The 26,832-nt window shown below is 43.7% G+C and overlaps 1 protein-coding gene across 1 annotated transcript in view; it reads left to right on the top strand.

The window, feature by feature from the left end:
- The window catches only part of LOC115133833 (protein Shroom4-like), an 86,176-nt gene extending 70,208 nt beyond the window's left edge, over positions 1–15,968 (top strand). The window contains 12 exon segments of the mRNA XM_065021782.1: positions 2,916–6,021; positions 6,625–6,698; positions 6,946–7,346; positions 7,349–7,757; positions 8,373–8,614; positions 8,711–8,901; positions 9,221–9,453; positions 9,589–9,724; positions 9,915–10,016; positions 10,949–11,119; positions 11,203–11,331; positions 11,499–15,968. Of these exon segments, the coding sequence (XP_064877854.1) occupies positions 2,916–6,021; positions 6,625–6,698; positions 6,946–7,346; positions 7,349–7,757; positions 8,373–8,614; positions 8,711–8,901; positions 9,221–9,453; positions 9,589–9,724; positions 9,915–10,016; positions 10,949–11,119; positions 11,203–11,331; positions 11,499–11,657 (5,353 nt within the window). The 3' untranslated portion in view covers positions 11,658–15,968.
- The last annotated feature ends 10,864 nt before the right edge of the window (positions 15,969–26,832 follow it).

Here is a 26,832-nt window from a genome sequence, read left to right on the forward strand (position 1 = left end):
ATAAAAGTTACTCCAAATTCACACAATACATTATTTACCATTAATTTCTATTGGTCACAAAATAATCTGAAACACAACCAAAACGAACTGCTGATGCATCCAACAAGTTTGCAGTCACACAGTTGATTATAGTCATTGCATGCTAGGAATATGGGACCAAATACTAAACTTTTGACTACTTTATTTATAAGAATCATTAGGGATATCAATAATTTTGCCCCCTACCGTTTTCAGAAAAATTATTATTACTTGTTAAACAAAATATCTTTCTTTGAGCAATTGTGTTAGTATAAAATAATATAATTTCCCCAAATAATTTCCAACCCCTGTGTCTGTGTGTGTGTGCGCTCACATGTGTGTACGTATCTGAGCTGTGTGTGTGTGTGTGCATATCTGAGCTGTGTGTGTTTGAGGCTGGGTACACAGTCTTGTGGGAGTGCATTGTTGGGCAGACCAGACCAGGGGAATTTTGTTCCTGTGACGTGTTTCTGAAGACTAGCAAACACACACACACACACACACACACACACACACACACACACACACACACACACACACACACACACACAGAGCAGACTAAGGGTATTTTGACCTGTGACCTGTTTCCAAAGACTAACAATCATCAGGAAGCTTAGTGACCTCATCGTGTTCTAAAGTCAATAGCATCACGGCGGATAACAGGGGTATTTTCAGACAGGAATCGATTCACGCATTCCTCACTGGCTGATCACTCAATGGTAGGACCCCCAAACTATGAAAATGGCTTTTCACACTACTGATACAAACCGGGCCGAGCCAAAGTTGCGGGAATAATATATGAGCCAGCACAGTTTAATTTGGGTCGGGTACCAAAAACACAATGAATTAGTTGAGAGAAAATAGTTTTTAGGAGATTTTAGTTGATTAAAGTCAACACTAATAAGTACATTGAAACGTTTCCGAAGCTTATACATACTATATACTGAACAAAAATATAAAGCAACATGTAAAGTGTTGGTCCCATGTTTCATAAGCTGAAATAAAAGATCCCAGAAATATTTCAAACTCCCAAAAAGCTTCTTTCTCTCAAATGTTGTGCACACATATCTTTACATCCCTGTTGGTGAGCATTTCTCCTTTGTAAAGATAATCAATCTACCTGACACGGTGTGGCATATCAAGAAGCTGATTTAAACAGCATGATCATTACACAGGTGCACCTTGTGCTGGGGATAATACAAGGTCACTCTAAAATGAGCAGTTTTGTAACAACACAATTCCACAGTTTTTAGGGAGCGTGTAATTGGTATGCTGACTGCAGGAATGTCCTCCAGAGCTGTTGCCAGAGAATTGAATGCTAATTTCTCTACCATAAGCCACCTCCAACAACATTTTAGAGAATTTGGCAGTACATCCCACTGACCTCACAACTGCAGACGTCGTGTGACCATGCCAGACAGACCAGGATCTTCACATCTGGCTTCTCCACCTGCGGGATTGCCACCTGGACAGCTGATGAAACTGAGGAGTATATCTGTCTGTAATTAAAGCCCTTTTGTGGGGAAAAACTATGGCCCTCCCAGGCCCACGAATGGCTGAAAAATCCATAGATTAGAGCCTAATTAATTTATTTCAATTTAATGATTTCCTGAAATGAACTATAACTCAGTAAAACATTTTTCCATGTTGCGTTTATATTTTTGTTCAGGATAGTAATATAACTATGCTTTATGTGTGTGTGCGTACCTATGTGCATTACTGACTCTAGTCAGTAACAACAAGAAATAGATTGCCTGATATGTTCAGTACATCAGAATGTCCTCAGTTAGTTGTGTAGCGTATACACACAGAAACACACACATATGCACGCAGTGGTTCCCCTTTGATAACAATTAATGATATAATTCACTACAATTACCCCTAATAGTTTTAACGGGCTTAGATTGTCCAGTATTTATGTATCACACACAATAATGGTTTTGAATGGCGTAGATAGGCTTGAGTTTACGTAAAGCTGTAATCTCTTTGTGCTGCAATTCTCACAATTATGCAGTCCTTGCCTTTATTGCCACATACACAAAACACACACACACACACACACACACACACACACACACACACACACAACAGGACAATGGCATGTATCCCAGAACATGTGGACAAAGATGGGAAGACAGTTAATAAACAGAACGTCTGTGTCCGTCTGTCTGTCTGTCTGTCTGTCTGTGAGTGACTTCCTTTGGGATGTACCGTTAGAAGTTCCATAAATGTTAAACAACCCCTTAAATAGCTAATCAAGACCTCAAACAAAGGCTGACAGTCTGACTCGAGTCCAACTTGATGACTATGATTGTGTGTGTGCCTGCCTGCAGTACGGCTGTATTTGTGTGTGTGCATATGTGTGTAGTGCATGTGTGTCCACTCTCATTCACCATAGAGTTGTTATTCCTGTCACGTTCTTTATCGTCCCCTGATGGAACGTTCGGGAGGGAGGGGCTGTCATTTCCTCTGGTTACCACATAATTTCCCGTCGCCCTCTCTACCCACGATGCAGCAGTAATCCCTGACTGCTTAAAGAAGCTACCGTTCAATCTGCTCCTTTTTCTTTTCTTCCTTACAAATCCGTCAGAAACACATGGCAGATCTATGAATAGGAATACAGTAAAGCAGATGAAATCAAGTAGTATATCCTATGCTTCTCTTACTTTACCACTTAGACTAGTGCAAATATAGAAGAGATTCAGCTTCAGTAGGCCTACTTCTTAAGATGTAAATAATGTAGCATCTGGTATATGTCGGGTAAAGGACCAAAATATGACTTGTATTGTTGCTAATACTATTTACTTAAGTAATCATTCATTTCTGTCTCCCTTGCTCTCCAACCTCCTCTCCCCCTCTACCTACCTTTCCCCCACCCTCTCTCCACCTCTTTACAGTGATTTGTCTATCCAGTGGAACAAGCTCTCCAGACACTACTCTACAGACAGAAGCAGTTCCCTAAGTAGCATGGACAGCCTTGACCCTCCTAGCAGCCAAGTGTACTACGATTCCCATAATTCCCCAGTGGACCCGGCCATCTTCAACAATAAGAGAGACTATGATTACCACAATTCACCAGTGGACCCTGCTATATTCAACAATATAAGAGACTCTGCCTATAGCTCTTTCTCAGCTAGTTCTAATATGTCAGACTATACTGTCTCATTAAGGCCCGGTGAGGCCTGTTCTATGGAGAATATCCTCCGAAGCCTTGGGCCAGGGGGACCCGCCTGCCGGGTTTATGCCTGTGGCAATGCACCATCCCTGGGGAGGGAGTCAGGCGAGGCCCAGGATGAGACCGGTACCTCAACCCTACTACTAAAGTCGAGGTCGCTGACCAGGCCAAGAGTGAGGCAGCCGGAAGCGAAGGAGAGACCATCTTCGTACTGTTTTGAGGAGGAGAGGAGAGAAGGGAGCGGGGAGAGGGGTGGAGGAGGAGGGAAGAGGGGGGCTTCAATTCCACCCCTTCCCCCAATCAGGAAGGACAGTTTTAGGGCCACGAGGGGTCGTTTGGGGATTACAGATGTCAAAGATCAACGATGCATCTCTGCCCCCGTCGGAATTCCCAGCCTCTTCAGTTGCCATGTCGAGGACGATGACGACGATCCTCAGAATGTTCCTGGTGTTCCGGTTATTCCTAGCTGGAACGGCTATCCCGGTCCCTGCAAGGCATCAAAGGCAGAGGGAGACATGGGAAATGGGAAAAAGAATGGGGTTGGGAATTTTAAAGGAGATTCTTTGGAGCAATACTACACCCTCATCTCCAAAAAAAAAGATTCCCTTGTGAATAAGAACTTAGAGATCCAGGAGATCCACCCAGACTCCCTCCATCTCCCTGCCCTAGAGATAAGCTCCTCTTCCTCCATCCCCGGCTCCAGCTCCCTACCTCCAGACAGCTCCATAGATCCAGAACCCCCAGGTGAAGCCAACCACCTCCTCCCCCAGAACAAGCACTGCTCATCAGGTCTCTACAGACAAAGCGTCCCTGAGAAACTCTTATCGCAGCTACGTCATCTAGAGTTTTCCAGTGACTCTTCGGACCATAGCTCCCCCTCCCCCTCCAGCTCCCAGTGGTCTCGCTCCCCCCTTAACCCCCCCAGGGAGGACCTAGGAGGGGATATAGGGAGTCACGACACCTCCCTCCTCCTCCTCCAGCAGAACACTGGGGAGTGGGAACAAAGGAGTCAATGCTCTACCCCAGGATTGGTGGACATTGATGGGATTGGGGAGGCAGGAGAGGTGAGTGTGGTGGTTTGGAAGAGTAGGGAGGTGGTGGCGGCTGCTGGTAATCGCCTCTCGCCCATCCAGGTCCAACACCCCTGCGATAGGCCGGTGAGTGTTCCAGGGTCAGGGGAGCCCTCTGGAGATTGTACACAGGGAGAGGTGAGCTCTGAGCAGATTTGGGAGACCGACTTTGGGCCTCTCAGTGCTGCAGCCAGTGTAGACAGCCTACTGGAGGGAAGTCATAGAGGAGGAGGAGGAAGAAGGGATGATAATGAAGAAAAGGTGCTGATGAAGAAACCCAGGAGTCACCGTTCGTCCCGGGCACGCCGTCGCAGCGAACGCTTCGCCACGAACCTCCGTAACGAGATCCAGCACAAGAAGGCCCAGCTGTCCAAGAGTAAAGGCCCAGGAGGGTTGCTCTACAGCGGGGAGACAGTTGAGGAAGAAGAAGGTCCAGACCTGGAAATCCAGGACCTCGTGAGGAAAGAGGCTGAGGACGTTGATCCGCCTGCCAAGGAGAGCAGCTCCCAAGGCGTGTACACCTGTTCCGACATCAGCCTCTCAGCTCCAGCTCCTGGAGGTCTGAACAGACTATCCTCTTCTTCCACCCTCCAGCTCCACCAGCCGTCCCTAGCCCCAGTTTCAGCTCTACAACCCCCCAGGGATGAAGAACCTGAACCACCAGGGAAGCAAGACCAAGCTACAGACTCTTCCAGGACACCCCAGAGGTCCGTCCCAACCTTGCCCAGCTGGGGTATGGGTATCCAGGTCGTGGAGGAGCTAGCTCCAGCTGGTAAGTCCCGCCGATGGAGATGGACACCCGAACATAAACTCCAACCAGAAATTGACACTGACCGACGGGGGGAGAGGGTCGGAGTGGCCTTGGGGGTGTCAGGACAAGGGAGGGCATCCTCTGCCTCCTCTTCTTCTTCTACCACTTGTTCTTCCCACACTGAGGAGTCTGATATTCTACCTTTCGCGGACCGCTGTAAGTTCTTTGAGGAGACAAGCAGGAGTATATTGGTGTCAGATTTGCCAGGTCTGACGAGACGACGGCAGAGGCCAGATAGACATGAGAGGCAGCCTCATCTGTCGATGCTGGAGAACCAAAGAGGAGGCTATGGACAGGGACAAGCCCAGAGGAGGTACTCTTACCAGGGTGGATTCGAGCGAGAAAGTCCCCTTTTGATTAATACCATGGAGGCCCGGAGACAATCGGTTAGTGGGAATAGGGAGAGAGAGAAGGAGAGGGAAAAAGAGAGGGAGATGGAAAGGGAGGTAAGAGCAAGAGAGAGGGAAAGGGAAAGGGAGGAAAGAGCAAGAGAGAGGGAAAGGGAGGAGAGGGCGACAGAGAGGGAGAGGTTGTTGGAGAGGGAGGAAATGGTAAGGGAGAGGGAAAGAGAAGAGAGGGCCAGAGAGAGGGAGATGGCTCTTGAGGGGGAAAGGGAGGAAGAGAGACAAAGAGAGGAAAGGGCTAGACTGAGAGAGCTGGAGATGGAGAGAGAAAGGGGGATAGAGAGGGAACAAGATAGTGAGATGGAGAAAGAGAGACAAAGTGAGAGAGAGAGGAAAAGAGAGAGGGAGAGAAAGTCACTCAGTTCAGCTCAGGATCTTTTTGCCAGTCAATCCCAACCCCATGCCTACCCCCAGACCCACTCCCATCCCCAAATCCAGATGGAGGCCCCTCGTTCAGCCTTCCACCCGGTCAACACCGCTCTCCTCCAGGATAACCAGGCTCTTCACCAGGGGTATCCACCACAGAGCTACACACCAACAGAGGCAAGTATAGGTTACTGTTACACAATACCTAGACACACTCACACACAAACGCACAGGTTGATTTCAGATTAAGGCCTTTGGTTCAACGCCAAGGTATCTCTTTGGTTCTCTACAGTATCTGGAGATGTTGAACAGTGTTTAATGGGTCCAGATCTGAATGAGGATGTAATATCTTGAAGCTTGCTTGGCCTTGCCTAAAGCACCCTAAGGGAGGAGGATGGTTGGCCAATACAAGAGGATATAAAGACACACACACACACTAGAGGGGTTTTATCAACCGATTCCAGCCGTTGAGATGGGAACAGAATAGTGCATTTTATTATTCATCTCTTGTCACTCAGATGTCTGTCCTCCAAGTTGAGTTTTGAAAAAAGGTTTCTTATTTTACACATTCAAAGGGTTCCATTGTTCTAATAGTTCCTCCTCTTTGTTCCAGAAGCTTAAATTTCCCACATTATCATCACTTATATAACTTTTTAAAGTAGGTACTGAGCGTTGGTGTCAACGAGTATTATTCTTTAAAGCGGATCCTTGGGCGAGCAAGCGACATTCCTGCTTCTCTCCCTGTTCTCCTGTGAATAACTTGGCCGATGTGTTCCACAGGCGTATCCTGCTGCGTCTCGACCGTTACCGTGGGAACAGACACAGATCAACAGGAAGTTCAGCCTGACCGAGAGGTATGCCATTTCCTGTCCACCTCCTGTCTCCGTGTGTCCCCCAAATGGCAACCTATTCTCTGTGGGCTCTGGTCAAAAGTAGTGCACTATGTAAAATATAGTGTACCATTTGGGATGCAGCATCTGTCTCTACACTCCACTTTAAGAGAAATAAACAAAAATAGACAATGAAATAAATAATGGGTCCCAGTAGACTTCCTCTTTGGCCTGATTGCTCTCTTTCTTGCCTTCTCTCTCCATCTCTCAGGGACTACCCCCGGTACAGACGTGATTCATCCACCGGGCCACCAAATTGTACTATAACAGGTACACCTGACTACCACCACCACCAGCAAGTCTCCCAAAGTGGGGGTTGTTGGAATAATGGCTTGCTGTCTGCCTGTAGTGTGGACGAGGAGGACCATCACCAGACGTCTATGGTGGTTAACCCCACATCATATTCATCTTCATCACTACTACGAAGCAGGGCCATGTCCGAGAACGATCTACACTTTGGCTCCACCCACCGCCGTACTTCACCCTCGGTTGCTATGGCGACACCACTGTCTGAGTTGGAGGAGGGAGGCGGGATCGAAGGGGGAAGAGTGGGAGGAATTAGGGGAGCGGCTAACAAAAATAAGACTCTACCCCCTCCGAGGCCACCTCCCCCAAATGGGAGCAGTTCCACCGCAGGAGAGCCTCCCACCACACCCTCTTGTCCTCTCCTCTCTTCTCCACCTCTGTTTCTTCATCCATCCATCCATTGGTAAACCCCACCCCCCCTCCTCTCCCTCTCATACCACCAGAGGGTCCCACCTCTCACCCTTCATCTCACCCCTGTCACCCTGAAAAGAGTGAAATGACGCGTCAGCGCTCCTACAGCCTCCCGCCCCAGAGGGAGGAGCTAGAGGGGTGCCAGCGCTGCATCAGAAGCCAAGTCCAGGAATGGCGCTTTCCCCAGTCTTCGCCTAGTCCAGGGTTCACACACACAGCCTTCCGGCCGGTGGCCCCGCCCCAAAGAGATAAAGACACTCCCCCTCGCTACGACAACACACTGCCGCCATCAGAAAGCTGTGTCAGGTGAGATGGAGACTTAGAGGCTCCGACACACAAATGTGTCAGCACTTATACTACTCACTACTCTATGGAGTGTCTATATGTGAGTTTCTGCATGTGAAACACTACGTAGTCAGAGCCATTTATACATCTTATTATATTATTATTATTAATAAAGCGGAGCCAGTTCACAAGGGAAACCCGAGTCTGGTGGCGTCAGCTGATTGCATCAGCGGACATTGCACCAATTTGATTCACACTACTTTACACGCGGTCTATTTAAGTGGACCAGTTCTACACATGCTTCCTCAATGCCGGATGTCATGTGCTGGTGTCTCTTGCTGCCGTTGGTGCTTGTAACTAGCTGTTAGTCGCTATGCTTGCTGTTTCTGATATCCCACCACCAGCATCCACCTGTCTGGGTTCTGTGTTTCTTCCATCAGGGGATTTGACATTGCATATTGTGCTCACTGCCTATAGATATATTATCATCTTCGCTACCCTGAAGGAGCAGAACCAAGACTATGCCTTATCTTGTCTTGGTGTTTCCTTTCTGAATGATTATTATAGTTATATCACCTCTTCTTAGCATGACGTAACACACACCTGTTTCACTGTATATTATATGTCCCTCTGCAGGTTGTACAACATGGTTGACCAAGATTGTCCTGCTGTATTGAAGCCTATCTCTCATAGACAGCAGAGGGCCAGGGCTGAGTGGGAGAGAACTCCGTCTCCCAGAGTGCATAGCTTCTCAGGTCAACTCACCATAGAGAATGGCGTTATCTCACCAGAGTCCTACTTCGCTATGAGCTATGAACAACAACAACAGTTACAGCAGAATAGAAGATTGCGGAATCACCCCCACAACAACAACGACAGTAAGTAACGCCATACAATTCTGTAAAGCACTTTGTGACAACTGCTGTAAAAATTGTTTTTGTAAAATATGATTCAGTGATTGATTCCCATTCCAGAGCCGGAATTGGAACATGAATTATTGGAACTGGAACCGGAATCCGATTTCGGCCCGAGCCCCGCCCAGAGCTTGGAACAGGAAGTGGACATCCCCATGGAAACGGACATCGACGACTCCCAGGAGGAGGGGCTTCCAGAGGATGAAGAGCCAATCAGGACAGAGCTACAAGGTTTCGCCCTGCCGGTCACGGTGTGTAACATGCCTCACTGTGCTGCTAGCTAGGGTGTAGGCTGAAGTTGCCCATAAGGTCAGGATATGGGGAGGGAAAATTAATGCTAGATCTGTACCTAGGGGAACCTTCACCCCACAGCTTGATGCTAACGTATATAACTATACTGGACTCAAACTAGTGAACCTCTGCTTTGCAAACAAACGTGACCACCCGCTTGACAACTTACTGGCCTGTTGCGTCACCAGAAAGCTAGCAATTCGGCGACGCGAGTTGAGACATTTCATGGCATTTAAGCTGTGGAGTGAGCTTACCGTTACAATCTTACCTCCGTTACAGGTGCTGGAGACGGACATCGACACGCTCCCTGATCAGGAGGCCTTGCCAGCGGGTAGGATGACAGTGGAGAATGGGTCTCTGGATGGAGAAATGGAGGACCAGGGGATAAGGACCAGAGAGGAACTCATGGAGGAGCTGTTTCCCCAGAGCATTGAGGGCGAGGCAGGCACAGAGAGCTGGAGAGGGGCCTACCGTAGCCCCAACCTGGAGCACAATACAGACAGTCTGGATAGGTGAGTGTGTGTGTGGGTTATGTTTATTTCATGTTTATATTGTATACACATATCATAAAATTCACAATGAACTGCATTGTTCAGTTCAGTTGTTCCCCCCCCCCGCCATCTCTCCTCTCCTCCTCCTTTATCCAGGCGTTCTGGTGCCAGCTCCAGTTGTTCGTCCTACTACTCTACCTCAGCAGCCAAAGCTCAGCTCCTCACTCAGATGAAAGACTACTGCTCAGACACTAGAGACACTGATGATGATGATGAGGACCTGTCTTACAAGGTACACACACACAACACACGTGCACACTCTTTTATCATAAATCCTAGCTTGTATACTGAACACACACACACAAGATTGGAGATGACTGTAACTGACTTTGCTCTCTGTAACACTCTCTACCTACCCTTCCTTTACTCCCTCTCTCCCTTCCCCCCCTGTCTCCCCCTCCCCCTGTCTCCCCGCTTTACAGAGACAGTTGATGGAGAGTCTACGTAAGAAGCTAGGAATTCTGAGAGAGGCACAGAGAGGTCTACAGGAGGATATACGGGCTAACGCACAGCTGGGAGAGGAGGTGTGTATAGTACACACACACATATATAGTGCATTCGGAAGGTAATCAGACCCCTTGACCTTTTCCACATTTTGTTACATTACAGCCTTATTCTAATTTGAATTAAATAGTTTTTTTGGCTCATCAATATACACATTACCCCATAATGACAAAGCAAAAACTATTTTTTTGTATATATATTTTTGCTAATTTATTCAAAATAAAATACTAAAATATCACATTTACTTAAGTATTCAGACCCTTTACTCAGTACCTTGTTGAAGCACATTTGGCAGCGATTACAGCCTCGACTCTTGAGGATGACGCTACAAGCTTGGCACACCTATATTTGTGGAGTTTCTCCCATTCTTCTCTGCAGATCCTCTCAGGCTCTGTCAGATTGGATGGGGTGCATCCCTGCACAGCTATTTTCAGGTTTCTCCAGATATGTTCGAATGGGTTCAAGTCCGGGCTCTGGCTGGGACACTCAATACATTCAGAGACTTGTCCGGAAGCCTCTCCTACCTCTCCTGTCTCTCCTCTCCTCCCCCAGTCCCTGACGCCTAAAGATCCCCACAGCATGATGCTGCCACCATAATACTTCACCGTAGGGTTGGTTTCAGGTTTCATCCTAACATGACACTTGGCATTCAGGCCAAGGAGTTCAGTCTTTGTTTCATCAGACCAGAGAATCTTGTTTCTTGTTTCTCATGGTCTGAGAGTTCTTTAGGTAACCTTTAGGTAACTACAAGTGGGATGTGATGTGCTTTTTACTGAGGAGTGGCTTCTGTCTGGACACTACCATAGAGTGCTGCAGAGATGGTTGTCCTTCCGGAAGGTTCTCCCATCGCACCAGAGGAACTCTGGAGCTCTGTCAGAGTGACAATCGGGTTCCTGGTCACCTCCCAGACCAAGGCCATAAGATCTAACTCTCCTCCTCCTCTCCCCTCTAGGTTGAAAGCCTGGTGCTAGCGTTCTGTAAGCCCAATGAGGTGGATAAGTTCAGGATGTTTATCGGGGATATGGATAAGGTGGTCAGTCTGCTTCTGTCTCTCTCCGGACGGCTACTTAGGGTTGAGAGCTCACTGGACAACCTGGAGGCCGAAACTGGACACTATGAGAGGGTGAGGAAAGAAAGAAATAATAAGAAAAAGTACAACTTTAAAACAAACTCTGTTCTCACTCTCACCCCTCCCTCCCTCCACAGCTCCCCCTCCTGGAGAAGAAGCGTCAGCTCCTGGTGCAGCTGTCAGAGGCCCAGGACCTCAAAGAACATGTAGACCGACGGGAGCAGGTTGTGGGAAGGGTGCTAAGACGATGCCTCTCCCAAGAACAGGTACACACGCACACACACACTGTCTTCGCACTGCTCCAACCATTCCAACTTCCAACCTCTGTTGTGTGTGGTGTGTTTGTCTTTCTGAAGGTTTGGGATAAAGCAGAAGTAAAATGCACCTTGGACCATGTGTACAATTGGGTCATCTTTATCTTCTTGATCCACAGCACCGTGACTACAGTCATTACGTCAAGATGAAGGCAGCATTGCTGGTGGAACAGAGGCAGCTGGAGGACAAGATCAGGCTGGGAGAAGAGCAGCTAAGAGGGCTACGGGAGAGCCTAGGGATGGGATTAGGGATGTCCATGGGATATGGGCACTACTAAACCCCAACCAAGAGACCTGAAAGCTGGGCAGATGGATGGGGTATCGACACTATTGAGAGAAAGTGATCAAGGACAGTTAGAGCAGTTAAGAACCTTAAGGGAGAGTCTGTGTTGGGGATGTCCATGTTGATGGGGTATGGACACTATTGAGAGAACTAACACTTTTTTTTATAAACAACTCTCTATTCCAGACACTTTTTTTGCGATTTCACTTGTTTTTGAGAAACTTACCCCAACCAGTGATTCACTTCCTCATTGTTGTTGTGCAGTACGGCGGCTCTGAAAAAAACGGGGGTTCTGAACAAACATGAACAAATGTTCCATAAACACCCAAATACGTCCTTTTAGAAATGAAAACACACTGAGTTTAGTGATGCAGGTCTTTAGATGTTGTACATGTGAAATTGTGTCATTTCGAACTTTATCCACAACGTTATATTCCATTTTGTGTGGAAATACATTTCTGGTTGGGGAAAGTTTCTCAAAATCAAGTGAAATTGCAATAAAAGTGTATTGACTCTTCTATGACATGCCATTTACATCAAAATAATATTTTATTGTAAAAAAGCACATTTCTCCTTTAAGGAAAATTTAGAGACGAGTTGATGGTGTTAGGGATGGGCTGGGGGATGTATGTGGGATTAATTCATTATTGAGTGAAAACCACCCTACCCAGGGAGACCCTAGAGTGGGGCAGATGGGCTTAGGAATGGGGTTAGGGATGGGGGGAGAGCAATGGAATGTCTATGGGGTATGGGCACTATGGGGAGACAGGCAACCTACACAAGGAGACCCTAGAGTGGGGTACATTAGCATGGGGGGTGGGGTATGGACACTATTGAGAGAGAACCAACCCAACCTAAGGAGAGCCTGGAGAGCTATGGTAGAGTTTAGGGTTAGGGGTAGAGCTGAGGGATGTCCATGAAGTATGGGAACTGTAGGGAGACAGCCAACCCACACATGGATGCCCTAGAGTTGGGTAAATAGGGATGGGGTTAGAGTTGGGTGATGGGACATGGGCACTACTTCCTAAAACACAGTACTTTTCCTGACACCAACATCTACACTGTGTTAAACAGAGGTGGCCATTAAAACCCCACAAGAGAATGCATTAAGGCTGCACTTGGCAGTATTTGTCCGTTAAGAAATACACACCTACTCGTTGGTGTTAGACACACTGGTACACCCAAGAGTAACAACTATCTTTCACTTACCAACTGTAACCTCACAATCGCATACTCCATGCACAACAAAACGAGGCCAAAGAATACGTTGTTGTTTAGTGTGTGTGTTACTGAACAAGACTGGAGAAAATATGTATTTATTATTTATATCTCTGTTGAGCAATACGGACAGGGAGGATTTGGGGTGCTAGACGAGAGCATTTTCATGAAACTGTTGGGGAGTGCATTGAATACATAGAAATGGATAGAAGGTGCATGTGCCAAAAAGCTGCCCATACTATCACATCAAACATTATTGTAAAGAAAAGCCCTCTATCCAATTCTATGATTGCATATAATCCTATTACAGTAATATGTCCAGAAATGGAGAGAGACAGCCGCTTCTCTCCACTCTCATATAACACTATACTAGCCTGAGTGCCAGTCTGTTTGTGCTATCATGTGCTATCATGCTAACTCCTTAACGGTTATGACTTGACATGTTTGGCTTGACAATGACGGCGATGGAGTTTGCCAAGAGCGCAAACAGATTTGGGGCCTGGAAAACCCTATACTCCATAACGGCATCACATCACTCCTTAACACTACACTACCACACCACGCCTTAGATTGTGTATATTGGTGTAGGGTGAAGTTCCCCTAGACGCTGATCCTGGGTCGGTTTTGCATTTTCCCCACTAATGGTTAAGGTTAAAATAGGGGGAGGAGAAGCTGATCCTAGGAAATTTCACCTCGTAGCCCTAAAATTACCAGACCATGTCTTGTGTGTCTATGCATTCATCATTATTGTGTGTATTAAATGTTGTGTATAGAAGTGATATTCATGTGTTATAACTGGAATCCATCATTGTAGTGTAAATATGTCATGAGAAACTATGTCATTTATATATATATACGTCATATGGCATATAATCGTCATATGGCAAAGTTCATCCTAATACAATACGTGCCATTAAAAAATATTTTGTTTTTATTACATTTTGGGTGATTTTTTTGGGGCACGTATTGTATTAGGATGAACTTTGCCATATGACGTATATATATATAATATGACGTGTATATATATAAATGACATAACTTCTCATTTATATATATATATTATTGGCTGTTTGACCAAAAACATGCATGCAGACCATATCTTTTTATTTTATTTTTAATTTTTAACCTAACCTTAACCCCTAATCCTAAAATAGCCTTTTTACAAATGAGGACTGGCAAAAGATCCTCACTTCCTTGAATTCTTTTTGGTTTACTATTCTTGTGAGGACTTCTGGAACTCACAAGTATAGCAAAACGTGTGCTCACACAGATACACACAGTGCTTTCGGAATATATTCAGACCCCTTGACTTTTTCCACTTTTTGTTACGTTACAGCCTTATTCTAAAATGGATTAAATAAGAAAAAATCCTCAGCAATCTACATACAATACCCCATAATGACATTTATCAAAATTAAAAACAGAAATATGTTATTTATGTAAGTATTCAGACCCTTTGCTATGAGACTCGAAGTTGAGCGCAGGTGCATCTTGTTTCCATTGATTATCCTTGAGATGTTTCTACAACTTGATTGGAGTTCGCCTGTGGTAAATTCAATTGATTTGACATGATTTGGAAAGGCACACTCCTGTCTATATAAGGTCCCATAGTTGACAGTGCATGTCATACCAAAAACCAAGGTCGAAGGAATGGTCCGTAGAGCTCCGAGACAGGATTGTGTCGAGGCACAGATCTGGGGAAGGGTACGAAAAAATGTCTGCAGCATTGAAGGTCCCCAAGAACACAGTGGCCTCCATCATTATTAAATGGAAGAAGTTTGAAACCAACAAGACTCTTCCTAGGGCCAAACTGAGGTTCTGGGGGATAAGGGCCTTAGTCAGGGGGGTGACCAAGATCTGATTGGTCACTCTGACAGACCTCTAGTTCCTCTGTGGAAAGGAACTCCATCCCTGCAACACTCCACCAATCAGACAGAAGCTTTTCCTCAGTGAAAGGCACATGACAGCCTACCGAAGGGCACCTAAAGACTCTCAGACCATGAGAAACAAGATTCTCTGGTCTGATGAAACCAAGATTGAACTCTTTGTGCTGAATGTCAAGTGTGATTTCTGGAGGAAACCTGGCGTCATCCCTGGTCATGCATCATGCTGTGGGGATGTTTTTCGGCAGGAGGGAATGGGAAACTAGTCAGGATCGAGGGAAATATGAACAACGCAAATTACAGAGAGATCCTTGATGAAAACCTGCTCCAGAGCACTCAGGAATTCAGACTGGGGGCGAAGGTTCACCTTCCAAAAGGACAATGACCGTAAGCACACAGCCAAGACAACGGAGCAGTGGCTTCGGGACAGATCTCAGCCAAAGCCCGGACTTGAATCCAATCGAACATCTCTGGAGAGATGTTCAATAGCTGTGCAGCGATGCTCCCCATCCAACCTGACAGAGCTTGAGAGGATATTTTAGAGAAGAATGGGAGGAACTCCCCAAATACAGGTGTGCCAAGCTTGTAGCGTCATACCCAAGAAGACTCGAGGGTGTAATTGCTGCCAAAGTTGCTTCAACTATGTATTGAGTAAAGGGTCTGAATACTTATGTAAATGTGATATTTCATTTATTTATTGCAAAAATGTCACACAAAAAAAACAGTTTTTTGCTTTGTCATTTTGAAGTATTTTGGGTAGATTGAGGGGAAAAAACAATTGAATCCATTTTAGAATAAGGCTGCACTGTAACAATGTGGAAAAAGGTCAAGGAGTCTGAATACTTTCGGAATGCACTGTATGTGTGTATGTATTCATTTATTTTTTACATTTTTGTTTACTGTATTCCCTACATAGTGCACTACTGGAAACGATGGGTTGGGACCAAATAAGGGGTCCCAAGCTTCCACACAAGTAATCTAACCTTCCACAAGTAAAAGAATATCCACTTAGTCATGCATTGATGTCAATGGGAAATTTAAGTGAAAATTATACTCTTAGCTGGAGGTTAGGATTCACTCCTAATGCTAGACTTATAATGCTGTGTATTTTCTGATATGTATTTTTTATTAGATTTATTGCAAAAATATTTTAGTAAAAAACAAGTGAGACGAGTACCATAATTAATAATACTATTTTAAACTACCGTGTGTTTATGAGTTTGGGATTTGTGTAGTGTCTGTGTGTGTTCATGGGTTGTGATTTATTTTATGTCCTGTTAGGTAAAGCTTTGTTTATGTTTCATTTAGCGTAACATTTCATTCACTTTGGAGTAACAGTTAGGTAAACAGAGCTGAAATGAAGAATAGCAGGAGAAAGAGGGAATGAGAAACTGTGTGAGTGTGTGTGTGCGTGTGTAATAGTTAGGTAAACAGTGCATACAGCAAATGGAGGGTAACATATGAGCTGCCAGGTGGACCATTTAGACAACAAACAAAAAAATTATCTTAAAGGATTTGAGCTGTAAGCTCTGGGTGAAGAGTATCACTGTTGTAAAAGTGAAGGATGGCAGGAGAGAAAGAAAGAGCCAGACAGTTTTGTGTGTGTGGGGGGCATGAACGAGAAGAATCACCATTAGAGTAGCAGGGTGTGCATTCCAGAGGTCAACCCAATTCTGCTCTTCTTGGCTAAAGAGAGGGAGAGAGACAAATACATAAAAGGAGGGATAAAAGAAAGCATCCCCCCTGGACAAGTTTGGCCCTTTATGGGAGGCAAGGTGGATAAATATTTATATTTTCTCAAATGTGGGCAGGCGATGGAGTGGAGCAAGAGAAAAGGAGGTAGAAGAGGAAAGAGATCAAATGAGATGAATGAAGGAGAACGAAAAAGCTGATTATACATCCATGGACACAGACATGAACCAGGCCTCGTGCATGCTTGGACACACACACGGTCTCTCGCTACCTCCCTTTTTCTTCTACTCCTCTCCTATCTTAAGAAAGAAAGAAAAAGAAAGAAAGAATTAAACACTAAACAGACCAAAGAAGACAGGGACCACCAGACCATGGGAGAAGCTCAGTTGCATTTCCTTGACTCCTCGAGTCCTCTCTCCCGTCTCCTTCTCAAAACCCATTGAATGAGAAAGTCTTAATTCCCCAATGGGTTTTGAGAAGTAGGCAAGGAGAGAGGATGTGCGGAGTCAAGAAAATGCAATTGAGATTCTCCTCATGACCATAGAAGAAGAAGCCTACCATTCCCACAAGGTGTCGCTATGTGGCTTCTCTTACATTAAGAATGTGAATCAACAGCTATATTGGTACTAGGGGTACATATAAGTACGGGTTTACAGTTTCCTTGAAGAAAAGTTGTCATGTTATCATATTCTCTGAGGTCATATTTAATACAGTCAAATAGATTATTAAATGCAAATCAATAAATAATAATAATAATACAATAATAATAACACAGGCTACATGTGCCATTGACAATAGCATAATCAAGTGTTATCTATAACAAGCATTTGCCAACAATTGTTTGCATGTTTGTTGTAAACCAGATACCGTGAAGAACTAACCTAATGTATCACAGATAACCCAATCTGTTCCACTAACCCAATTCCTGCAGTTTAGCTCTGACATTGACTGTCTTTTCTGGCTGCTTGGAAACTGTCACAAAGACATCATTGTCATGTTCATTAGGAACCAAATAGATGAGAACAGGCTAAAACAGGGTGGGATTTACCTTAACCCGTGGTACAAGAAATGCAAAAAAATAAAGCACACATTGAATATCCCTTTGAGAATGTTGAAGTTATTGATTACACTTTGGATGGTGTATCAATAAACCCAGTCACTACAAAGATACAGGCATCCTTCCCAACTCTGTTGCCTGAGAGGAAGGAAACTGCTCAGGGATTTGGCCATTTGGCCAACGGTGACTTTAACGGTTACAGAGTTTAATGGCTGTGATAGGAGAGAACTGAGGATGGATACTAACTTAATTGACAGAGTGAAAAGAAGGAAGCCTGTACAGAATAAACCAGTGGTAAAAAAAGTACTCAGTTGTCATACTTGAGTAAAAGTAAAGATACCTAATAGAAAATGACAAGTAAAAGTGAGTCACTCAGAAAAATACTACTTGAGTAAAAGTTTTAAATGTACTTAAGTACAGTGGTGGAAAAACTAATCAATTGTCATACTTGAGCAAAATTTTAAAAAGTAAATGTTATACTGTATATCAAATTCCTTGTATTAAGCAAACCAGATGACTTAATGTTCTTGTTTTTCATTTTTTATTTTACGGACATTCAGGGGCACATACTCCAACACTCAGACATAATTTACAAATGCAATATTTGTGTTTTGTTATTCCGCCAGATCAGAGGCAGTAGGGATTTTGTTACGTTACAGCCTTATTTGAAAATGGATTAAATAAAAAGAAATCCTCCGCAATCTACACACAATACCCCATAGTGTCAAAGCATAAACATTTTTTTTAAACATTTTTGCAAATTTACATTTAACATTTACATTTAAGTCATTTAGCAGACGCTCTTATCCAGAGCGACTTACAAATTGGTGCGTTCACCTTAAGACATCCAGTGGAACAGCCACTTTACAATAGTGCATCTAAATCTTTCAAGGGGGGTAATAAAAAGTGTAATAAAAAGAAAAACAGATACCTTATTTAAATAACAATGCAAAATGTTTTTGTTTTCTTGCGCTACAGACGACTATATCGATCCACTAATACAGGACTAGCAAAGGCCCAGTGCACAACTTTTGTAAGAAAGATCAATAAATTAATACAGTGCCTTTGGAATTTTTCCACATTTTGTTACGTTACAGCCTTATTCTAAAATATATTAACAAAAAAAAATCCTCAGCAATCTACACACAATACCCCATAATAACAAAGCAAAAACAGGTTTTTAGACATTTTTGCAAATGTAATAAAATTAAAAACAGATACCTTAATTACATAAGTATTCAGACCCTTTGCTATGCTATGAGACTTTAAATTGAGCTCAGGTGCTTCCTGTTTCCATTGACCATTCTTGAGATGTTTCTACAACTTGATTAGAGTCCACCTGTGGTAAATTCAATTGATTTGACATGATTTGAAAAGGAACACATCTGTCTATATAGGGTCTCACAGTTGACAGTGCATGTCAGAGCAAAAACCAAGCCATGAGATCGAAGGAATTGTTCGTAGAGCTCCGAGACAGAATTGTGTCGAGGCACAGATCTGGGGAAGGTTACAAAAAAATGTCTGCAGCATTGAAGGTCCCCAACAACACAGTGGCCTCCATCATTCTTAAATGGAAGAAGTTTGTAACCACCAAGACTCTTCCAAGAGCTGGCCAACCCCTGCCAAACTGAACAATACAGAGAGAAGAGCCTTGGTCAGGGAGGTGACCAAGAACCCGACAGAGCTCACAGAGTTCCTCTGTGGAGATGGAAGAACCTTCCAGGAGGACAACAATCTCTGCAGCTCTCCATATATCAGGCTTTTATGGTAGAATGTCCAAACGGAAGCCATTCCTCAGTAAAAGGCACATGACAGCCTGCTTGAAGTTTGCCAAAAGGCACCTAAAGACTCTCGAACCATGTCTGAGTCTGATGAAACCAAGATTGAACTCTTTGGTCTGAATGCAAGCGTCATGTCTGGAGGAAACCTAGCACCATCCCTACGGTGAAGCAAGGTGGTGGCAGCATCATGCTGTGGGGATGTTTTTTAGCATCAGGGACTGGGAGACTAGTTAGGGTCGAGTAAACGGTAAAGAGAGATCATTGATGAAATCCTGCTCCAGAGCGCCCCAGTCTGGGGTCCTGAGCAAAGGTCACCTTCCAACAGGACAAGGACCTGAGGCACACAGTCAAGACAATGCAGAAGTGGCTTCGGGACAAGTCTCTGAATGTTTTTGAGTGGTGCAACCAGAGCCCGGACTTGAACCCGATCGAACATCTCTGGCGAGACTTTAAAATAGCTGTGCAATAACGCTCCCCATCCAACCTGACAGAGGTTAACCTGAAAGGCCGCTCAGCAAGGAAGAAGCCACAGCTCCAAAACCGCCCTAAAAAAGCCAGACTGCGGTTTGCAACTGCACATGGGGACAAAAATATTGTACTTTTTGGAGAAATGCCCTCTGGTCTGATGAAACACAAATAGAACTGTTTGGCCATAATGACCATTGTTATGTTTGGAGGAAAAAGGGGGAGACTTGCAAGCCGAAGAACACCATCCCAACCGTGAAGCATGGGGGTGGCAGCATCATGTTGAGGGGGTGCTTTGCTGCAGGAGGGAATGGTGCACTTCACAAAATAGATGGCATCATGATGAGGACAATTATGTGGATATATTGAAGCAACATCTCAAGACATCAGTCAGGAAGTTAAAGCTTGGTCGCAAATGGGTCTTGCATGGGGTCATTGTCCATTTGGAAGACCCATTTGCAACCAAGCATGTTCATCTCCATCTCCTTCCTGATCGGTATGACGGCTGCGTGGTCCCATGGTCTTTATACTTGCATACTATTGTTTGTACAGATGAACGTGGTACATTCAGACATTTTGAAATTACTCCTAAGGATGAACCAGACTTGTGGAGGTCTACAATTTTTTTTGTCTAAGGTCTTGGCTGATTTGTTTTGATTTTCCGATGATGTCAAGCAAAAAGAGTTTGAAGGTTGGCCTTGAAATACATCCACAGGTACACCTCCAATTGGCTCAAATTATGTCAATTAGCCTATCAGAAGCTTCTAAAGCCATGACATCATTTTCTGGAATTTTACATGTTGTTTAGTGCATGTAAACTTCAGATCCACTGAAATTGTGATATAGTGGATAAGTGAAATAATCTGTTTGTAAACAATTGTTGGAAAAATGACTTGTGTCATGCACAAAGCAGATGTCCAAACCGACTTGCCAAAACTATAGTTTGTTAACAAGAAATTTGTGGAGTGGTTGAAAAATTTGTTTTAATGACTCCAACCTCAGTATATGTAAACTTCCGACTTCAACTGTAAAATACACAGGGGATAATGGGGAAGATGGGCGACACCTGGAGGGGAGGTGGAGGCAAGCACAAAGACAAGTGAAACAGATCAGGGCGTTTCACTACACTACTTCCATACAGTGTAAAAAATGTGGTACTTTCCCACACTCTGCACCAGCCAGGTGCAAATTGGGGGAGGGACACAACAAATAAATAGGTTTGCATGTGTGACTCCTTACCACAATCAATCAGTATGGCAAAAATAATCTCTGCTCAAGAGGGCCTTAGAAATAACCCTGGGCCCGATGTTACTGTTGATAAACAGCTCATGCCATTTTGGGGCAGATGCCCCTTCCGGTAGTATCAATCAATCAATCAATAAAATGTATTTATAAAGCCCTTCTTACATCAGCTGATGTCACAAAGTGCTGTACAGGAACCCAGCCTAATATCCCAAACAGCAAGCAATGCAGGTGTAGAAGCACGGTGGCTAGTAAAAACTCCCTAGAAAGGCCAGAACCTAAGAAGAAACCTAGAGAGGAACCAGGCTATGAGGGGTGCCCAGTCCTCTTCTGGCTGTGCTGGGTGGAGATTATAACAGAACATGGCCAAAAGGTTCAAATGTTCATTGATGACCAGCAGGGTCAAATAATAATAATCACAGTGGTTGTTGAGGGTGCAACAGGTTAGCGCCTCAGGAGTAAATTTCAGTTGGCTTTTCATAGCCGATCATTCAGAGTATCTCTACTGCTCCTGCAGTCTCTAGAGAGTTGAAAACAGCAGGCCTGGGACAGGTAGCACATCCGGTGAACAGGTCAGGGTTCCATAGCTGCTAGCAGAACAGATGAAACTGGAGCAGCAGCACGGCCAGGTGGACTGGATACAGCAAGGAGTCATCAGGCCAGGTAGTCTTGAGGCATGGTCCTTGGGCTCAGGTCCTCAGAGAGAGAGAGAGAGAGAAGAGGGATAGATACCATCTACATACTGTCTAAACCTGCAAAATATGGTATCAAGATCTGGGCTGCCTGTGATGCTGCTTCATCATATGCGTGGAACTTGTGTATACGGGGAAGCCTTGTCTTTTTTTTTGTCGTCAAATCCCTGCCAAAAGTCAGGTGACCTAAGCACTTCCAAATATGTAGTTGCAGGTCTGCCATATCTGTCATGTTTGCATATCTCTCCTATGTACACATCTTTATGGCAGTCATTTTACTTAAGTGGAATTAATTTTAATTACTTAAAAATCATACAATGTGATTTTCTGGATTTTTGTTTTAGATTCCGTCTCTCACAGTTGAAGTGTACCTATGATAACAATTACAGACCTCTACATGCTTTGTAAGTAGGAAAACCTGCAAAATCGGCAGTGTATCAAATACTTGTTCTCCCCACTGTACGTGTCAAATATCAGTTTGTAAATAATGTTTAATAATCATTGAGTTAATAAAGCCACATACAAACTTGGTCTCTTTTTTGATTTCTTGAGTAAGGCAGCTTCAAAATGCAGATGTTTCAGCCTAGCTTAGTTCTTTCTGTGGTATTGGGGCAGCCAGCAGAACATGCGGAGTGTAGGGGTTGGTAATGTTCTCTAGTTGCACCGTGATTTGCTGAAAGTTCTGTCACTTATGGGGACACTACGTCATCGTCAAATCTAGGGGTAGAGCTTGAAAATTCATGCCCCTTGGGTGTATCAGCACCATTTCCTGCATAAATAATTTTAAGGACACAAAAAGATCCCACCGTGTCGAAACAAACACTGAGCCTGAGGCTTTAGTCTGATGTTTGGAGTGTTTGGCTCATTAAATAACATACAGTATGTACATTTTAATAATCATTCCTATCTTATGAAGTCTTATCTTGTACTTAGGGCTTTGTTTCAATGTGCAATTTTTTTTAAAGTATATATTCTGGTACATTGTGGACAAGTCTTTGACATGCTGATATGTACTGTATGTTCTGAAATGCAGGCAATGCAAATATATTATTTGAAATTCTTGATTGATTGTTTGAAATTCTTGAAAGCAAATATATGCACACAAAATTGAAATTAGGATGACACTGAAAATAACCCAAGGATTACATAAAACATTACTCAGTTGCTGGGTCAATGCCCCAAACCAATGTGCTGGGTTTATGTCACAACCCAACACACTGGTTTGTTTTAACCCAGCCATATAGTCTAATTTACCCAGCAGTTGGATCATCTGCTCAACGCAAGTGGTGGGTTGGAAAAACAACCCAAACCCACTGAGTTGAATTAACCCAATGCTATTTTTGTCCAATATTGACCCAGAGCTGGGATGTCCAAATTACCCAAATCGGGTTAGTAGCAATAATTCATTTTGGAAAAATAATATGAATTGCCATATTAGGCATAACAAAATATCTACCTATTAAGATGTTTTCAGTATCCTAATTTTGTTTGTTTTGTTTTCTGATTGTTTCAGTGCAGGCATTCAACTGGTTTTGGATGAAGGATTTCCAATGGGCCACCATCTCCAAAGTTCACTCAAAATGGCAATAGTTCTGAACTGGGTTCGATTTAGTTGTTGTTGTTTTAATTATTTATATGTTGCTAATTATCTTTTAAACTTCCATTGGTTTAAATCTATTGCTCAGTTTCACTTGGCTCATATAACTAATTATGTAGTTGTACTTTTAAACATCCTATGGTCAACATCCCCATAGTGTTCACATTTCTCTCATGTAAATGTTGTAGCTACATAAAAATATTAAACATTTCATTTGGGAAATATTCAGTCTTTGCTAATGATTTCAAGTTGTATTGAATTTACTTTGATCTGTTAAGACATTGAATACATGTTGTTTAGTATATTTACTAAATTTAGTATGTTTAGCTTTTTCTCTGTGAAGTAAGTTGATTTAAAGTTATGTTATTTGGTTTCTGTAAATACATTTCAAAGTTAACACAGAGTAACCAGAAACATGATCTAATTTGCATATTCATATCCAGTTTGCAGCAAATTTGCAGCAAACGGTAGAATGTTCGCCACAAATGTCCTAAAATTGTTTGCCGGAAGTTCACAAGTTTCACAGTTTTCCACAACTACATTTGAATACATGAGCTTGCTGCTAAATTTGTGGCAAATTGGCCAAAGGTTTGCCCCAACTGTTGTCCGAAGCCAGTTTTTTTGGTAAAGGTTGGGAAAGTTGTCCTAGTCACTGTTGGCTAGGGTCGGGTTTTCGAAACTAAGCATTCAGTTACTGTACTGACCATGTCTTTTCCCCTGTTTCGCCTGTAGGGTGCAGCAGCATACATAGTCAACTATCTGATGTTCATGTTCTGGGCTCTACTCCCTTTCCTGGCTGTTATATTGGTCTGGGCCTTTGCATCTTACGCCTGTGGATCAGGAATACCAGAGGTGTGCGCACAAATGGACAGTACACGCATGCACGCACACACAAAAGCAAACACACACACACACTCACTGAACTATGTTCTGGCTAAGGAGTAAGCTCACTCTGAGGACTATCAACTTCCAAAGTGAAAACCTATGTTTTAGTTCAGGGGTTAACACTGTTGCATTTAAAGCTTTTGGCAAAAATATGTATTTATTTATTGTATTGCTCTTTCACTTCTGCTTCCTACAGTCTCATCGATGTTCATCCAATTCTATTTAAAGCCAGACCCTGAACTCTGTTCTCTCTACTTTATTTCTGAGAAAACAAATGACTGAGAATACAGTGGGTGTTTCCTAGATTGCAACCTATTCTCTAAGTCAACTACTTTTGACTAGGGCCCATAGGATAAATGTAGTAAACTATATAGGGAATAGGGTGCCATTTGGGATTCACACAGTTTGTTTTGGAGTCAAGACTATATCTGTGTTTTTGGAGCTGTCACTGGCATGTATTTTCCTTTGGAATTTGGCTAAAACACTTTCTGCTGTAGCCACAATCACTAGCAGACACACACACTAGCATATTGACGCTGGCAGAAACACTGTCCTATAATGTCTGTTTGGCATAGTCAGATCTGTTCATTGTTTGGGGCAGAGCACAATACACACACAGTCCTAGACCCACAAGAATAAGCAAACAGAACCACTGGCAGATGGAGCTACGGCTGTATATCATTCATTCAATATTTAAAAAAATGTATGTACCAATCACAGACTGCAGCTTTAGGAGTCCCATTGAAGTTGACTAAAAACATCTAACTGAGGGAACAATATTGTGAAACACCATAGGCCTGATCACCTACAATGATGAGGCCTATAGGGTGAAGGTCAGACACCTGGCAGTGTGGTAAGAGGACAACAATCTCTCCCTCAATGTGAGCAAGAGAAAGGAGCTGATCATGGACTATAGGAAAAGGAAGGCTGAATTAGGCCCCCATTAACATCGACGGGGCTGAAGTGGAGCAGGTCAAGAGTTTCAAGTTCCTTGGTATCCACATCACCAACGAACTATCATGGTCTAAACACAGCAAACACAGCAAGTTGTGAAGAGGACACGACAACACCTTTTCCTCCTCAGGAGACCTGAAAAGATTTGTCATGGGTCCCCATATCCTCAAAAAGATATTCAGCTGCACCATTGAGAGCATCCTGACCGGTTGCATCACCGCCTGATATGGCAACTGCTCGGTATCTGACCACAAGGCGCTACAGAGGGTAGTGCATACAGCCCAGTACATCACTGGGGCCTCGCTTCCTGACATCCAGGACCTATACACTAGGCGGTGTCAGAGGAAGGCCCTAAAAATGGTCAACAACTCCAGTCACCCAAGTCATAGACTGTTCTCTCTGCTACTGCACAGCAAGTGGTACTGGAGCGCTAAGTCTAGGACCAAAAAGCTCCTTAACAGATTCTACCCACAAGCCATAAGACTGCTGAACAATTAATTAAATGGCCACCAAGACTATTTACATTGACCCCCCCCTGATGCTACTCGCTGTTTATTATTTATGTATAGTCACTTTACAAATTACCTCGACTAACCTGTACCCCAGAACATTGACTTGATACCGGTACCCCCAGTATATAGCCTCATTATTGTTATGCAATTTTCTAGTGTTACTTTTTGATTTGATTTTGTAACTTTAGTTTATTTATTGTTGGTTAAGTGCTTGTAGGTAAGCATTTCACTGTTGTATTCGCGCAAAACTGAAAGCGTGAACCACCGCATATAACCATTCAAAAGTGACTGGGAATATGGTTGAATACAAAGAGTGTAGTTATTCCTTAAGTAAGGCAATCAAACAGGCAAAAAGTCAGTATAGAGACATAGTAGAGTCACAATTCAACAGGTTAGACATCAGACTTATGTGGCAGGGCCTACACGGATTACAAAAGGAAAGCCAGCCACGTCGCGTACACCAGATGACATCCCGAGCAGTGTCCTCAGAGCATGTGCAGACCAGCTGGCTGGAGTGTTTCCGGACATATTAAATATCTCCCTATCCCAGTCTGCTGTCCCTACTTGATTCAAGATGTCCACAAATGTTCCTGTATCCAAGAAAGCTCAGGTAACTGAATTATTAAATGACTATCGCCCCATAACACTCACTTCTGTCATCATGAAGTACTTTGAGAGGCTAGTTCATCATATCACCTCTACCTTACCTGACACCCTAGACCAACTACAATTTGCATACCGCCCGAATAGATCCACAGACGATGCAATCGCCATTGCACTGCACACTGCCCTATCCCATCTGGACAAGAGGAACACCTACAGTGGATTCAGAAAATGTCAGACCCCTTGAACTTTTCCACATTTTGTTACATTACAGCCTTATTCTGAAATGGATTCAATCGTTTTTTTTCCACCTCACTAAACTAAACACAATACCCCATGATGACAAAAGAAAACCAGGATTTTAGATTTTTGTTGCTAATTCATTTAAAAAATGAAATATTATATTTACATAAGTATTCAGACCCTTTACTCAGTACAGTTGAAGCACCTTTTGCAGTAATTACAGCCTCAAGTCTTCTTAGGTATGATGCTACAAGCTAGGCACAACTGTATTTGGGGAATTTCTCAAATTCTTCTCTGCAGATCCGCCTTTTACTGAGGAGTGGCTTCTGTTTGGCCACTCTACCTT

This window comes from Oncorhynchus nerka, linkage group LG8, assembly GCF_034236695.1.
Source record: "Oncorhynchus nerka isolate Pitt River linkage group LG8, Oner_Uvic_2.0, whole genome shotgun sequence".
Lineage (NCBI taxonomy): Eukaryota > Metazoa > Chordata > Actinopteri > Salmoniformes > Salmonidae > Oncorhynchus > Oncorhynchus nerka.